The sequence below is a fragment of the Cotesia typhae genome, unplaced genomic scaffold (genome assembly GCF_013202065.1).
Source record: "Cotesia typhae breed Kobodo isofemale line unplaced genomic scaffold, CoteBio_Ctyphae scaffold_13, whole genome shotgun sequence".
Lineage (NCBI taxonomy): Eukaryota > Metazoa > Arthropoda > Insecta > Hymenoptera > Braconidae > Cotesia > Cotesia typhae.
In genome coordinates this window covers 18033286-18051157 of record NW_027423774.1, presented here as the reverse complement: position 1 = coordinate 18051157, position 17872 = coordinate 18033286, and the positions used below count along the sequence as shown (strand labels likewise).

Below are 17872 nucleotides of genomic sequence, written 5' to 3'. Positions count from 1 at the left end.
AGTTGACTAACATTTTTTTTGTTGAATAATTCTTACGCGTTTGAATTAGTAATTTTTTTTTTATAAGATCTAATCATTTTTCAATATTGCTTATTTTAATAACTAAATCTATTTTTTATTTGTATTAATGCATTAATTTAATTTTGGTAAAAAAAATCATTTACTCAGTTACAATGTTAAATACATTGTCAAAAAGTAGCGTAGAATTAAAAAAAAAAAATTTTTTTCATGATTTTTTTTTTATCAAAAATATTTTTTTTTGTTTTTTGTCGACAGTGGGAAACATAAAATTAAGCATGGTATTAAAATTTTTGAGTTTGGTAAGGATTAAAAAAAAAATCTTCAAAAAATAAAATGAATGATGATAGTTGAAATTGTTTTAACTTAAAACTTGTCATTATAATGATAATAATTATTATTTAATGAGCGTAAATGGTAGTCGTTATTTAAAAACAGCCATGCGTTGACGGTCATCACTCGTCATCGTCGAAATGGCATGAAACTGCTGGTGAGGTTCCGATGTCATTTTTCACGGAAGCAAATTTTCAAAATTATATTTATATTTTAATACCAACATAACGAATGCAATAATCATTTTCTCAAAATGAAAAAATAAAATTATTATTCAATGATTACAGATTGCACATGTACCAGAAATAAACTAGAACAAATTCAATTTAAATTTCCGATATAAAAGAAGGTGTTGAAGTAAAAAAAAAGTATAATTTTCAGCATCTGCGCGCATCTCATTCGTCTTCGATTTAGCAGGCTTTCAATTTTCTGTAGGGTAGAGGGCGTGGCCCTTACACCACCCCGGAACTCGCGTGATACCCTGAGTCTCGATAAGCCATGCACTCATCGTGCCTTGCATTATTACATTTTAACCCCGTAAGGAGCGAGGGAGCGAGCAGGCGAAGATAGGCTTTAAACAAAAACAGAATGAGAAAAAATAATAAAATAAGAAGCAAGATTAATAACAGCCGGGCTGGGAGTCAGGGGAAAAAAATTAGTCGAAAGTATATTAAAAGAGAATGATTAAAGGTATTATGCCCTCGGTGTTTCGTAAATCACCCGGTTTCCTGTAAATATTTTAATTTCTTTATTACACCGAGGTAATCCTCGACAGCGCTAATTAATCAACTTTAAATATTCAGCATTCCAAATAAAACAGCACGACACGCAACTAGAAAATTTTTTCATTCAAATCCAATTTTTTTTCTTGACAAAAAATTACTAAAGACAAAAAATACTTTTGTGGATATTTGTAATTAATTTCTCCCATGAAAAAAAAAAAAAAAAAATTATATTAATTGAAATTTTTTTTAAATTTCACTTAAATAATTTTTAAAAAAATTTCACATGTCACAAACTTGAAAAACTATAAATGCAATTTTTTAGAAATATCTTTTTCGTTGTAATTTAATTAATAATAAAAAATAAAAAATTTTTAGACGTCTGTTAACTTCAGTGTCATATTTTTGATAAATATTTTAAGTTAAAATTTTTACAAAATATTTTTTTCATGAGATTTACAAAAAAAGAAAAAAAAATCTTTTGCAAGTTGAATTGTTTACTAAAATATGCACATAAATTTTTATTAAAAAGTAAATAAATTTATCGGATATTTGTCGATTAATTTTAAAATTAAAATCCCGAGCTCACATACCAGCTAAAAACTTTTAATAATAACGCTTTCAATTAATAACTATCGATTAATATTTTAATATTTGATAGCCAATAAATGGATGAAAATTCAATTTCAACATGTCTGATACACTCTAAAATTAGCGATCGACAATGTATGACCAGATTCAATTACTTTGGACCATCGTAACTTAGTTTTCCGCACACTATGCACTCTGTGTAATAATAATAGTTATGGCACAATATATAACATAACCTCCTCTCTGGCCCAGGCTCCAGCTCCAGGATCTCTATATCCTCTTTCATCTTTATGCTTTGGTATTCGATATCACATCGTATCACTTTAATTTAACAATCAGTAGTAGTTCGGGGTCGGTACAGCAGATAAACCCTTTTAAATTTTTTATCATTTTCCGATAGTTTGTAAACTTCGATTCGGTTTTTTATTCAAATCAATTTTAACAACTGGAAATAGTTACCTAGTTCGAGGCGATTATGGAACTGATCTCTTTTGTTATTAGTTATTAGTTTCATTTTATGTTAAATTGATGAAATTAAATGGAATGGAATAAAATTGTAAGAATTCAGAAGTGATGATTGGTAAAATTTTTTTATAAAAATACTTATCGTTCTTTGGTGGATGCTCAACGCTCACCCACACGAGATTCATCTGAGACGGCGAATGAAGACGCTCCTCGAGTGTGATAATTTCCATTGGTAGTGTCGACTTTTAAAACGCCGAAATAAATGGCCGCTAACGGCACGCTCGTTCAACGACGCCACCCTTATGATAGTGTATTCACTTGGCACTTGGATGTTATGGATGAATTGTCGACTATCACACGATTTTTTTTTTTTTTTAATATTAAATACATGAACAGATTTGAATTAGATAGAAACTTTTTTAACATTTTTATTGCAAGTATTTATTTATTTATTAAAAAAATTTTCTGTGGCTTATTTAATTATCAATTTTTAGTAGATTTCATAAAAATCTAACTACTGTAGCCCGAACAAAAAAAAATCTAATTTAACATGAATTTAATATTGAAATTCATATTTTGATACAAATATTACAAAATAAAGTGTGAAAAAGTATAAAAGCCAATATTTATATTTTAATAATGGAAAAAAATTATTTATAGTGGTTATGATAGTAAACAACGACTCTCACTTTTTAAAAATAATCGTTTCAATTAGTAAAAAGCGCCAAATCAATAAATATAGTTTCGTTTTTATCGTTGTGTTTAAAATTTACTATTTTATCTTGTAAATGTTTACACTGGCTACATTAAAATCTATAATTCATACTAGAGAAATTTAGTAACCCTTTATGATATTTTATACATATCGTACAATAATCTTTTCCGTGCAAAATGAAAAAGATTGAAGTTTAAATAATTAATAATAATACTTTAACTGTTTTGACGTTCACATAGCTTTTATTACTGTCAGAAATGCTATTCTTGTCTATATAGTTATTAACGTGTAACATTCTAATGATAAATATAGTAAATTAGCTATTAAACTCACGATTATACTGTTTGAAGTAGTATTTATTATCAATTGATTGGTATTTGTTATAAATCCATTATCATTTATTATAATTTAGTTTTTACTATGTATAAAAAATTTCAAATATTATTTTGTTAAAATTCACATTAGTAATTTAAAAAATAATTTCCTTAGTCAATAAGTCGATAAATTTGTTACAAATGAAAAATAAAAATGAACATCTAAAATAGCGTAGTTGAAAATCCAATAAATATGTAAATCATGTTTGAAGATTGAATTTAAAAGTTAAAAATAACTAAAATAACAATCTAAACTTGATTGTACACAATCCATCTACTATTTAACAATACAGCTAGTGACTTCATTGAAGTAACTTTGTGTATAACGTGTTAAAGTGATTATTCAAATGATTTAAGGTCGTGAGAGAAAAGATTGGCTTCTATCTCTTAATTTGTGTCTTTCTTAACACAGCCGTGTCTTTACCATGGAGCGGAGAATTTGCTTCACTCATTCACTGGAAAAAATGGAATAAACCTTAAAAAAAAAGAATCAAGGGAAATAAGATGAAAAAAAAGTCAAAGTAAACCACTCTCCTGCGTTAAAAGGCGAACCGCGCGGTCCCCTACTCTCATTTCCACTTCCCGGTCTCATTCTTCTTGCGGTGAAAAAAGTGTACATTCATTCTATTTTTTTTTTCGTTTTTTTTTTTTTTTTCACTATACTGTACTCTGGCACTGCGTTCACTTCCATTCTAGCATCTCTGTAAGTAATGCTTTGAACAAGTGCGAATGGATAAAAAGCTAAAAGTGTCACGTGAATGGAAATTTTAAGGAGAAATTCATACCTTTTCTTAAATACAGTCTAAATTTTAAAAGCCTCAATAAAACCTTCCTTTTATCATTGAAACTTGTCAAGATAAAGTGATAGAGCGCATCATTAATTATGAAGATGATCTTTTAATAAAAATTCAATCAAAACAAAAGCTACTTAATTCAAGAGGAATATACTTGATCTTAGATGAATATTCTAAAGAGTACTTTATGTGTTGATTCAAGAATTTCTTGTCTTAGAAGTCATTTATATTAGCAGCGAAAAATTTGACATTTTCGATCGAAAAATATTATCTTTAAGCAATATAATTAAATGTTTGATTGAAAACACGCAATATTCGAAAATTAGTAATTTTGATTTTTTTTATTTCATATTTTGGATTCAACAAATTTTTTTATAAAGATAAATCTTAAATGCCAAAAAAAGAAAAAAATAAATATTCGACTTGAATCTGTTCGAAAAAATTTTTTAGGCATCTAAAATGACAAAAAATACGAGAAATCTGAGAATTTTTGGTATTTTTCAAAAAAATTAGTACTATGCTATCTTGAATCAATATTACCACGTATTTTGATCATCGAAAAAATTTTGGGTCAAACATAAGATTATCTTTTTTGATCAGAACAAAGTGCTCTTCTAAATTCGTACTCTTTGAAGCTACATTGATGAAATTTTAATTTATTCAAATATTAAATAGGAATACTACATCAAAAATAATAGTTTAAAAATATATTTACTAAAAATTTAGTAAGTCCACAGATTTTCCTTTTAAATTTTTTATTTTTTCTAATTTAAAAATCCAATAGTTCTATGTTCACTGCAAAATTAGTATAAAAACTCTTTACTTCCGTTGATAAAGAATATTTTGCATCATAAATTTGGGAAAAATAACTATTAACAAAAATTGTACAATTTTTGAATCGCGACAATTTTTTACAAAAGTAAAATTTCATATAAATTATTTTTCTTGAATCAAATAATTTTTTTTTTTTTTTTTTTTTTTTTCAGTCATAGTTTCAATTATTTCGGTTGTCTACGTATACGATGATAAACTCTTTTTTTCTATTTAGCTTCATAGACTACCAATACTTAAAATTGACTAGAGTGTTGTGTTTGAATAGTGCACTTTTGGATTTAAATTCACCGATTTTCCACAAATTTTATTTATCGTCTATTTATTCTGCTGACTCTTGAGCTGGCACGAAAACATGTTAGCTATATCAAAGAAAAAACGGGATGGAAGAAAACAAAAAAAAAAAAGAAGGGGGAAATTCATCCATAAATGTAAAACAAAGGACTTGACTTTGAGGTAGATAAATTCGCTTAGATCTATTGAGATAGCTAGTGAAGAGAGATCATTAACAATGAAGATCAGAATCACAATCGATTGAATTGATCGGGAATTGAAAATGCATGAGTCTTCCAAATAAATATAATATAAGGTCAATTTTCTCGGTGACATCAGCATGAGTTAATTGATTCCGTATACAGCACACGGGATTTCATTCTTTTTAATTCTTCTATTTTTATTCATCCCCGTTCTTTTGTCCAGCTCGTCATTCTATTTTATTCTGTTCTGTTCTATAAATTTTTTTTTATTTCCTCGACTTTCAACTACTCTTCAATCTTCGACCTATTACACATACGCTCATTTAATCATTCATCGACACTTTGGCGCCAGGTTGTTCTGCATCTCAAAGTTTTTCCTGAACTCATAAATACAAAAATTTTTATGCATCCTAAAGTTTGCTAAAATCTCCATTTTATTTTACTGTAAAATATCTTCGGTATTTAAAAAGCAGGATTGAAGTTTCAAACAATATTTTTATTTAGTTTAAGCAAAAGTAATGTAATTTTCTTCTGGAATCTAATTTACGTCTGAAATACAAGAAACACGACAGAATTTATAAGAAACTTTTCCGTAGAACATTTAATTTACAATTTTTTTACATCTTTAATACTTTACTCGGAAATTAAACATTTTTTGTTGTAACAAATTTATTTCATAACATTTTTTTTTTCATGCAGAAAAAACTAAGCTATAATTAATGATGATGGATTTATAATAAATTTTAAATAATTGATAATAAATACTACTTTAAACAGTATTATTCCGGTTTTAATAGCTAATTTACTATATTTATCATTAAAATGTTACAATTTAATAATTAACTAGAAAAAAAATTGCATTTCTTGCTGTAATAAAAGCTATGTGAACGTGAAAACAGTTAAAGTATAATTATTAATCATTTAAACTTCAATCTTTTTCATTTTGGACGAAAAAGATTATTGTACAATATGTATAAAATATCATAAAAGGTTTCTAAATTTCTGTAGTATGAATTATACAATTTAATGTAGCCAATGTCAACATTTACAAGATAAAATAGTAAATTTTAAACGCAGCGATAAAAACGAAAACATAATTATTGATTTGTTGCTTTTTATTGATTTTATTCTTACAAATAATTTTTTTCATCATTAAAACATAAATGTTTGCTTTTATATTTTTTCACACTTTATTTTATAATATTCAATGTTATGCAATGTATTATTTAGAACACTAAAAAGTAACCAGAATCTAAATAAATTTTTCTACTTACTCTTTCGTGTGTACAATTAAAAAATTGCAAAAAAAAAATAACTTCATGATTACTCTTATGTCCGTAAGCTTGAATTGAAAATTAAAAAAAATAAACCACGCGACGGAAATTACACGAAAAAAAAAATATTTTCTTGGCACAAAATTTTTTCCAATAATGAGGGAAAAAATGTGAAAATTACAGTACCCGATAAATGTAAGAGCCCCTTGGAATAATATTCAGAAATCTCGTTCAAGTGATGTCGCATCGATAATGATAATAACATCGATAATTCCGGGGCTTAAACCTCATACGCATTTACCTATTATCCGTACAGGGAGGACGAGATACAACAACCTCTTCACATAAATATACATCAGTTAAACGTTCGGTAAGTCTGAGGAGATTAAATTACCATTGAGAAAACAAAGGAGATCCTCGCGACGCGCTTATGTCACGGCTCGACGTATCCTTCATCCCCTGGAGCTAGTTTTAAAGCCCCGGGCCCTTCAGGAGTTTGAAATAATACAAAAGGGTTAGTTTAAATCATAGAGGGCTTCTTCTTCTATCTATGTCACGTAACCAGTACTTAGACCGAACTACATCTACACAATTATATACACAATAGCTTGCTTATATACTGCACTGAGAAAGTACTTGGTACAGCAGTTGAGAAATAAAGGACGTGTACAACCCTTATACCCTTTCACCCTTGCACGCGCCTCCACATAGACATAGATAGACACATATATGAATTCACGGCGACATCCAGTATGGTTAATGTTATGTAAATTCACCTCACTTAACCTTATTTAATTCAATTTAAACTTTCCGTCTCGCACTTGCCTGAATATTAAGTACAACGTTATTAAAAAAATTTACGGAATAGAATAACTGTCTGCTTTTGTTTTATTTTCATTTTTGTTTGGTTTTTTTTTGTTAATCAGTCAAATGTTAAAAGTAACATTTAAGCCTTATGTTAGTAACCGGGTACCCAGGTACCCACCGCGGTGTATTTATATAAATAACTCGAAGAAAATTCAATATTTTATTTTAAGCTCTCGAATCGTCGTTTTTTAATTTATTTATTTTTTATTTTTTTTTTTTTTAATCAGCTTAAACTGTAAAGTAAATTACTAACATTAGGGTTAACCAATTCAAAATAAATAATAGTTTGAAAAAACTAAAAAACACGCTATTTATAGAAAACCGAATTAAAAAATAGAAAATAAATTTTGATAAATTTAAATTAAGAATAGTGTTAAAAATTTTGATCAATGTAAATTAATTATAATATAAATAAGAATAAAATATACTTTATTTTAAAAAAAGCCTGGAGTGCATGGTGTCATTAGTTATAAATATTTTATTGACAGATATGAGTGAAATTATCATTTGGATAATATCTTAAAAAGCTTCCCATTCTTTTTGTAAATAAATAATTATTTTGTTAAAATAGTGTCTTGTCATCGGTCCTCGTTATATCTACAGGCTTTGAACGAAATCTGGCCATTTAAAGTGGGTCAAAATCGCGCCCAAAGAAGTCGGTTACAAACATACAAACAAACAAACTTACAGGTGAAGCTAATAAAAAACGTGTAAAAAATCTATACGAAAAAAAAATTTTCTAAATGAGAAATTGTTATATAAGTTTAAGTAAATTTTACTTGATCCAAAAAATTTACTTTTATTTTTCGCAGAAGATAAATTTCTAAAACTGTCGATAAAAAATGAAATGAACTTTGTAAAAAAATCAAAAACGACGATTTTCTAAGCGTGTTTTTAATTTAAAAGAGAAAATAATTTTATTTAATTCTGTCAGCAATGTTATAAGTTTTTCACAAGCATCAGTATTTCATCTTATCCGGGATTATTGGCTATAAAAGTGTCAATAAGGAAAAAGTTAGGAAAAAAAACAAAGAGTACATCATGATTGGACTGCTCGTCAGAAAATAGCGAAAAGTTTCTTTCAAGAAGGTTAACGATTAGATCGTTCATTCCCCGGCTGCTGTAACATGAGAAGAAATGAAAGTAATCTAATTATCGAAAAGCTATTGCCTGTGATACGTGAGCCGAAAAAAAACTAAACTTTTCTGATATTTTACAAATAATCCAACGCTATTTCACAGGAATATATCACGTTCATAATGATATTCACAAAAAAAAAAAAATTTATCAAGCATGGTATTAAATTTAAACAACAGGTAAATCCATTAACGAGTTTTTAACGATATCGATTAGCAAAGTGTTGCTGTAATTATAATTACCTTAACAACTTGTTTGCAAAACAAAGTTGATTTAGTTATAGAAGACCTTTACTACCATTAGAGTACTTGAGCTTCAAAGCTCGTTCTCTTTTAAAAAATTTAGTTCACTTTGTCGATCTTTATAATGATTCAAGTTTGCGCTTTTTTTCTGCTGGCAAAGAGACCAAAAAAGTAATGTATAAGTAACCAAGAAAGTGAGGAATATAAAATAAAAAAAAGAAGGGTAGTTTATACACCAGCCACCAGCGGTTAACGGTGAAGAATGATACTTCATTGGCAGAGACAGAAGCTTTGCTTTTGGTGACATTAACAATCCAAGCGTTTTAAAAATATACCAAGAGAACCAGGAAATTTGCCAAATTTAGTGATTTACTCGTGTGGATCCGTAAATGTCAGATTAACATCTTGAAGGATGAAGTTTTTACACTCGATAAAGTACAAGCTTGAGAAGTTTATTTTGATAAATTCATGATATTGTAATGACACTTTAAAAATGTTCATTTGATTTAGTTCAAGAAATTTTGCCTCAATTAAACATTAGTTTTGCTTACGGAAATAATTTTTTTTTCAATTTGATGTTAAATTCATCTAAAAATTACCGGATTTCAATATAATCGTTGGACGCTAGGGTGCTGCTTTGCCGTTCATTAGTAACAGTAATATGACTAAAATTTTTACGGCTTTCCAGTAAAATAGAAAAAAATTGTACTTGTGGATAATTATCAAAAGAATTGTAATTAAATCAAGAATAAAAAAATGTTCTACAATTAACGTCATTTTCATGGTAATTTAAAAAAATAATTTCTCTCCTTGTATGCTCGTAAATTTTCGACCATGCGATTTCCATTATCTTCCTTTTCACGTACTCACTGATCCTTTATTGAGTTACTTTGGTCCGAAGGTCTTTGGAGAAATACAAGGTCTCTGACCTTCTCAGTACAGTGCAGTGCAAATGATACCAGGAGAGAAAACAGAAATGAGGAAAACGAATGAGCTTATTGCACAAATCTCCCAGCAGACTTACCGGCTTAACACAAGCAGATAAAGAAGAGAATAAATAGCTTAAGTAAACAAAACATTTGAGTAAGAGACCCGAAGGGAGATGAAAAAGGAGGAGAATGAGGAGGGAGTACCAGAAAGTGAATAAATAAATAAGCTGCTCTATTTGTCGTCACTATTCAAATGGAGTTTTCAGTGTATTTTCTAGAGTTTGGATCTGGATATTTTGGTATTCGATTTGTGACCTTTTTGCAGAATAGAAGCACTTGGTAAACTTTTTAAAAAGTTTTAATGCTAAGAATCTCTTGTACCAATTCTCAAACATGTTATGTATGCAGATCCTTTTTTCGCACACAAGGTATCGAATTTCCACTTAGCGATCTCTTTGGTGTTGTCGCAAACTTCTGCATATATGAATTCTTCGAAAGTTTCTCTGGAAAGAATTCGGTCGGGGCAATGCAAGAAAGGACGGAGTTACTGTACTATATAACTTGGCACACAAGATAAGAAGAAGCTGAGGCCAACTTTGAGAAGACCAGCATAGTATCAGTGCCAGTTTTTCGAACAAGGTCGATGCAATTGGAAATACTCTCAAGATGAATTATGAATTTTTTATCGATCAATACTACTAAATGGATTGTGATAATTTTGTTTAATCTTTTATTTGCGCATATATTTATTCATACCATGAAGCGATGATAAATATACATGTATACATGTATACATAAATATATATGATGGTATGATTTATCGAGGCTATTTTGATTATCGAGTAATTATGATAATTAGCAGAATGATGACTGGGAAACAAGCAGCCCCATAACTACCTACAAAACACCCTCATTTCTGTAGGATGTTCTGTAGGGCGACCGTTTATTCGCTCCCTCGAAAATACGATAACTAAACTTTAACTTCCCATGGGGTAGATTATAAATGCCGTTTTGGTATTACTCGCTTTTCATTAAGATTGTGATTGCTGTTATTTATTCACCTTGTACACAGATCAATCAATTTTCTTTATTATTTTATCATTCAAATTTATTTTTTGATTAATTTGATTTAAAATACAAGTTGTAATTTTTTCAAAATTTTATTTTAAGAAGTTAGTCATATTTGGAATTAAAGAATTGATTTTTAATTTTTTTTTTATTTGCATTTACTTGAAGGATAATGTCTCATAAATATTTTCTGAAAAATCCAAGACAATTTAATTAATAATTTCTGAGATATTCTACAAAATTCAATCTTTTAATTTTAAATAAATAATTAATAAAAAAAATTTGTTAATAAAAAAAACTAGACCTTGATCGAACTATTAATTTTTTTTTTTTAACAATTAAATATTTATCCGTATCAAAATCAAATTCGTAAGCAAATTGTTAGACATTGTCATTGTTTTAATTTTGAAAACGAAAAAAAAAAAATTTATCTCATACTAGATTAATAATTTTTACTTTAAAAAAAATTTTTTTTTTTTATCCTGGTTGAAACAAATTGAAGACTAATTTGAGTATTATTAATTTCGTGGAAGGGATTTAGTTAAAATAAAAAAAAAAAAAAAAAAAAAAAAAAAGAAAAAAAAATACGCACTTTTCATGCCTCTAACTCCTAAAAATTTCATTTCATTGTAAAAAAAAAGTATCGGGTACAAGAAAATTTAATGATGTAATCCTCAAAATAATAAAAAAAATTTTTATCGGCTCATTGACATGAGGTTAAAGAGCAAAAAAGCCCGGAACATAAATAATAAAAGTGCAAGTAGTAAAAAAAGAAAAGAGTGAATATCTCAGAGCTTACTTTAAGCAGCAGTAAAATATTTTAAAAACAACCAACCTGGATCATTTCATATACAACCTCAATGGCTGCTTTTACATAGCACCCTCACTACCTTTAATGTCAGGTTTTGCCCATTAAGTGCCTCATCTTGCGGTAAAAGTCTAAAAAAACCTTCAGTAAAGTGAAACAGAAAATAAAACCTCGCGATAAAATAATAAGATGTCTGAAAAAAGTTTTCCGGTATCCCTACTGTCGAAGCTCATATTAGCAATACGACCAAACTGAGCAAAGAGCAAAAGAAAATAGTAAAAAATAGTGCGTGCCTCTAATGACTCTTAGATTGTTGTTCACGTCTCATTTTTAATTTATGAGATGCAAAAACAAATTTATATTTTTTATGTCTTACATATATTATTCGCTGTGTAGAATATTAAGTACAAATTAAATAGCCGGGTAAATTTATTCAGTAACCACGTAATAACTCTACTGTTACTTACTTTTATCTTGTTTTTTATGGGTGTGTTTATGTCTAAATTAAATGAAACGGCTGGTCGATATCTTTAGATTTGATCAAAGTAAAGAAGGATAAAGAAGCAAAAACCCACTTGAAACAGATACGGAAAACTCTTTTCAATAAGTACCCGAAAGTAGGCCACACAATAAATAAAATCTTTAGTTTAGTCAGATGTGAATACGTATATAAAAGAAAATAAAGTCTCAAGGCTATGTTCTAAAAATATCCAATGTCTTTTCTGATAAAACTTTAACTAACGGTAGTCAGAAAAAGTATTTTCAAAATGAAACCACTCATATGAAAACATTACCGTTAACTATCACGAATATTGTTTTTCACTCGATATTCGAAAAGTATTTACAGAATAACTAGAATGAATGTTTTCAATATAATAAACTGAGGGTATTAAACGAATGAATTTATTAGTAATTAATATAAGGATTATAATAGCCATGATTTTAATCTTTGTGTGGTGTGTTCTTGTTTATGGACTGAAATGGGGCGGAGCTGTTTATGGTTCTGCATAATATAAATTCATGACAATAGACTAACAAAGGTATTTTCCGGAACTTTAGAGGTAATGGAAGTACAATCGATGAATTAATAACAGCAAATTCAACTAAGAGTCAATTTGAATGATGTTTCGGTGATTAAAATTTATGGAGGAATTATATGCAACTAGACTTTTTTAAAAGTCTTTTTTTTTTTAATTTCAACTTTTCAGTCGGATTAAAAGCGTGTTTTTGAAGCTTGTCGGTATGTTTTATTACAAACGGCTGGACCGATTAGTTTCAAATATTAGCACAATTTTCGTGTGAAATGCTTAAATGTGTAAAAAATTAAAAGCTGTCAATTTCATCACAAATCGATTTTTTTTTGCAAAGCTACCTTTTTGTTAAAAATAAATCTTTTCATTATTCCTTCGATTCATTCAGATGTATAGCCGTTTTCGTATTAATTATTTTAATTAAGCCATTATAAAGTCTCTTTAGACAAAATGATTGGAAATTTTTTTTTTTTTCCTCCAAAATACGCATCATTCTTTGCGATACTTTTTTTTGAACATTTGTTGAATCAAAACTCAGTTTTAAATGATTTGTTGCTTGTAATCAGACTAAAACTCCAAAAAACTGAATAGTTCAATATTTGACACTGTTCATTTTTCGTAAGTCTTTGAAATCTAGCCATCAAAAATCATCAAAAATGGCTAACAGTAGTCTTCAAATGATCCTCCTTCAACAAGGAAATAAATTCTCCAAATTATCCTTATTCTAATTAATGTTTAGCCTGAAAAAATAGCTAATTTTTTTAACAAAGTCACTGCAAACTTTAACTACCGCCAGAAACAGAAAAATTTCCGTTTCAAATACAAAAACCAAGTTAAACTTGTGAATACACTTCTGCAAACTCAGTTACAACTTTATTATAATTTTCCGGGCGTTTGTCTAAGAAATACAAATCTTCCTACCCTTAAATGGTGTTTAAACACCTGACAAACCCAGTTAACGAGTATCTTTACCATTACACATTTAGCGAGCAATAATAATGTGTACAGTAATAAAGCTTGAAGCATCTCGTGGTCTTTAGCACTCTATGCAGCCATTATTAAAGAGCAGTTTGATCCAGTGATGGTACGTCTAGCAAACGGGTGTGTAGCGGAATGAATTTCCATACATTTCCCTTGTATACCGTCCTTGTCGACAGTGCACCGGTGATAAATCATAGTTACCCTATCTCCATCTCGGCTCACGGTCGTTTTATCGTTTTTGCAAGCACGAGAGTGCCTTCTCGTACATGTCAGATGTGCTCTGAGTTACCATACTGTAGTTAACACCCCATACCACAAACCAGACCGCATATATATGATAGCAAACCACACATATCCTTATCCTTGGAGCGTGCATATATATATAAGCTCTGATATGCATTAGGAAGCAAGATCGGCGACTTATACTCATACTTATAACATTATATATCAAAGCGAGCTCCAAGTTGAGTTGAATCTGAATTGAGATCGGAATAGAGATCGGTATAATATGAGGCAAAGGGGGTTACAAATATAATATATTGCTATAATGCTCCAGTGTTGCTTAACGTCAGTAAGCTAAGATAACTGGCTGAAAGCTAATGGCGATCGAATTACATCTCCTGCTGACACGCCTTGAGTCTCGAAGCTGTTTAACACATGAATGCGTCTTTGATGACGAGTAACGAGCTCTACATCTTGACTCAGATATATTTAATTGGCAGGACGGGTTCACTTTAGAACTGTAGAACATCTAGCCGGGTTCCATACAAATGGTGATAAAGCGCCATTTAATGAATACTCTCTGATTATATTTAGTTACTTATTTAATTAAAGTCGGAACTTTATTTTAAGAATAATTGACAGATAATTCCCAAGAGAAAATTTAAATGCTAAGTAAATACTATAAAATTTACATTAAGGATATTCATTAAGATAACGTAAAAAGGAAGTTTCGTGAATCCAAATATGCATGCCTTTAGAATTCATTTTATTACCAAGATAGTCAGCTGCATAAATTATAACTTTATTTTACTTTTTTTTTGTTATCATCATTTGTTCAGTAGTTGCTGAAAAAAAAAATCAGGCCAGTCTTTGTATTGTCCTTTTATCAACAAATCGATTTCCGTTTTTTATTTTTTTATTTTAACAAAAAAAAAAAATATTTTCTTCATTTGATGCACGCCTGAACAAAGCCGAGATAAATTTTTTTTTACTGCTCATTGCTTTCATTTAAAAAGTGAAATACTATACAGCAGCGTATTCTACTTGTATGTCTCATAGAAAATTTTTGCCACGTACACGACAATAACTATATAATGTGAATACAACTTGTGGCATTTTCCGTCCACGTAAATCCGTTGTAAAAGCTCATAATTAAAAAAAAACTACCCTTAATTTCACAACTATTTTTTTCTTTCCTTCATCCTAATAGTAACTCTGCGTCGCATTAAATTTTTCATACACTGTTTACGACTTCCCGGGGGGGTTGTTTAATTAAGCTTAATTTTTTTCAACAATGTACATTTTTTAGACGACACGGCGAAATTTTTTTCGAGTCTAGAAATTTTTTTTCACTCCTGCATGTATAGTTAAAGAAAAAAAATCGGGTAAATCCGTGATTGTCATGGCGATTATTAAGGGCTTAAAAAAGTCGATCGGTTGACAAACGGAAGCTTCAATAATCCGTACAGATGTGCTCCCAGGGGGTTGAGAGGGCGTGGATTACACGGATGACCTCAGGCAAGCGTGATTTTTATGCTCAAAAAGCCGTTCTTCTATCGACGGCTAAAGGTCGGTTATATATCCATATCCCTGTGCTCTACTCTGGCTCTTGCTCTTACTATAGTTGCGTTGACTCAACAGGAGAGCCAAAAGTTTCCCGAGAGGCTCGTTAAACCGTATTGGATCGTTGAGAAGAGAGATAGCCCGATACCGTAAGCTACTTGCCCAAGATCTCAATTCAACCCATTTGGGTACTCGTAAGGGTAGTTTCAGCCTTGATCTTCTCCATGGTATTTGAAACGCCCAATGCAAGTATCTATTATTATGGATGTATTGGTTCGAAGCTGTACCAAATAGAAGCCAAAAGCCAGAGCAAGACGGCAACTGGAAGAACATTTCAATGGCAGCAGTATACTTACGAGATACACTTCTGGTCGGTAGGAATTTCCGGATGATGCTCTATTGTCCGGTCTTCCGTGTCTCGTCCATTATCAAATTTCTCGGACGAATCTCGGTCGCGCCGCTTAAATCGTCTGGAAAGCTTTTAAAACTCGCTTCTGAATGGATTATTCGCATTCTCTCTAGAGCTGGATGGAGCTGCTTTATCTTTTTACTTCGCTTTACTTCTTCAACGCAGCATAACTTTGAACTTATTTTTTGGAAAGCAAATACCGTTCAAGATTGATCTATCCTACGGGTCGTGCTCTCCAGAGCTAACTCCCGTTGAAAATAATCCTTTGGCTTCTCGAGAGGAAGTACTTTAATTGGGGAAAAAGGTTGTTTTTGTATTCACTGGGTTTTATGATCCTGAAAGTAGTGAGCAGCGATTTTAGAGAGAATTTATTTCAATTGAAGAACACGAAAGATAAACACATGGAGAAAGATAGCAAAGTTTTTGTGATTTTAGTCACATATTTTTGACCATAACTAATTAAAAAATAAATCTGGTTTAGTTTTTCTCAAATAACTACATATTTTTTTCTGAAAGGCTGTTCCATTTTAAATACATTAACTACAAAATTTTTGAACTTTATTTTGCACGCCTCATAGCGCGTCATGGTTAAGCAATTTTGTGATCTTCAAATGCCTCTATCACAACTATATTGCTCTTGTACTATAATATAAGTGGATGTACATCGAAAAAACACTTAAATTAAACCATCTTATACCTTCTAAAATCATTTCATGTTGCTATTTTGAAAAAAAAAAAAAAAATGTTTCGAACAGATTTTATGTGGACATCCAGATGTCACCTCATTTTGTATGTATCAACGATTAGTTTACGTATTTTTCTTTTTTAATTGAATTTTTATTAAAATTCACTATAATACACACATACAAAAAGAAACGAGCTTTTCTTATTTCTCTCACTTGAAAAAGATGGCGCCACAAGGACGTTATTTTTACTAATTTAAAGTATAAATATTTTTTTCATAAGACAAAATTGAAAAAAATCTGAAAAATTAATTACTGTGTTGAAATGGACCAATCGGATAATTCATCAAGAAAAGAGTTATTGAAAATTACAAAAATTGATTCATATTTCTTTTTCGAATCGATTTTTAATAAATATATTCAGTAAAACCTACTAAATAACACGAGATAAAATAACGAATAAAAATTTACTCTAATACCAAAACTTACAAAAGTTTACGGCAATAAATTGAGTAATTAATTCTATGAAATTTAAAGATAAATGTACAATAAATGTTTAAAAGTAAAAGCATTATTATTTTGTCTGTTTTAGCCATCGTGGATGAGAAGTCGAGAATACTGGGACGACAGTTTTGAAGCACGATATGCGGAACTCCGTAAAGACCCAACAAGGCCACCGCTCAAGGTAATTATTAGTAATGCAAACTTATTTAAAACTAAAAGTTAAATAAAAAAGATAAACAAGCAGTAGGGGACAGAACATTGTCGTCGACCGACGCAATGATAAATATTTTCTTAAGCTTTTCCTAACTTTTTCTTTGTCTGTATAACTTTCAGGCAACTGAAACTCTGTACCCTTCTACTTCTGCTCTGCTTGTCGACTAGTTTTTTTTTCCTTTATTTCCTATTTATTTAAGCTGCCGTATTTAACACTTAAACATCCATAAGTTCTTTTTCCTTCGCTCGCTTAGAATATAAATCATTTACTTTTTGTCTTACAGAATATCTCTTGGAAATAACTAACTTTTGCTTGGGTATTGTGTTCAAGTCGTACGTCACGTTGCGTGCTCAACAATCGTTTCCATTTTTTTATTCAAATAAATCTACTTAGGTTGAGTAACGAATTTTTGGAATTCGTTTCTTATAAGGATTTTTTACTTTATTATTTTTTTAGTCTTACATAATATTTGAAAGGCGTTATTATTATTCTTATTATTATTACTGGCAACCTTGCAGTCACTATATGACTGCCGTGACTTATAAACTATAAACAGAGAAAATTTTGCTTTATTAAATAATAAATTTTGCTAAATTGCACTGTACTTTTTTAATAATGAAC

General features: G+C 29.6%; 1 protein-coding gene across 2 annotated transcripts in view; it reads left to right on the top strand.

Moving 5' to 3' along the window:
• Alpha-man-iib (alpha-Mannosidase class II b) overlaps positions 1 to 17872 on the top strand; it is a 136147-nt gene that overhangs the window by 67175 nt on the left and 51100 nt on the right. For both annotated transcript variants that reach the window (XM_074255392.1, XM_074255390.1), the window contains one exon: positions 17126 to 17218. In XM_074255392.1, the coding sequence (XP_074111493.1) occupies positions 17126 to 17218 (93 nt within the window). The remainder of the gene's footprint in view (positions 1 to 17125; positions 17219 to 17872) is intronic.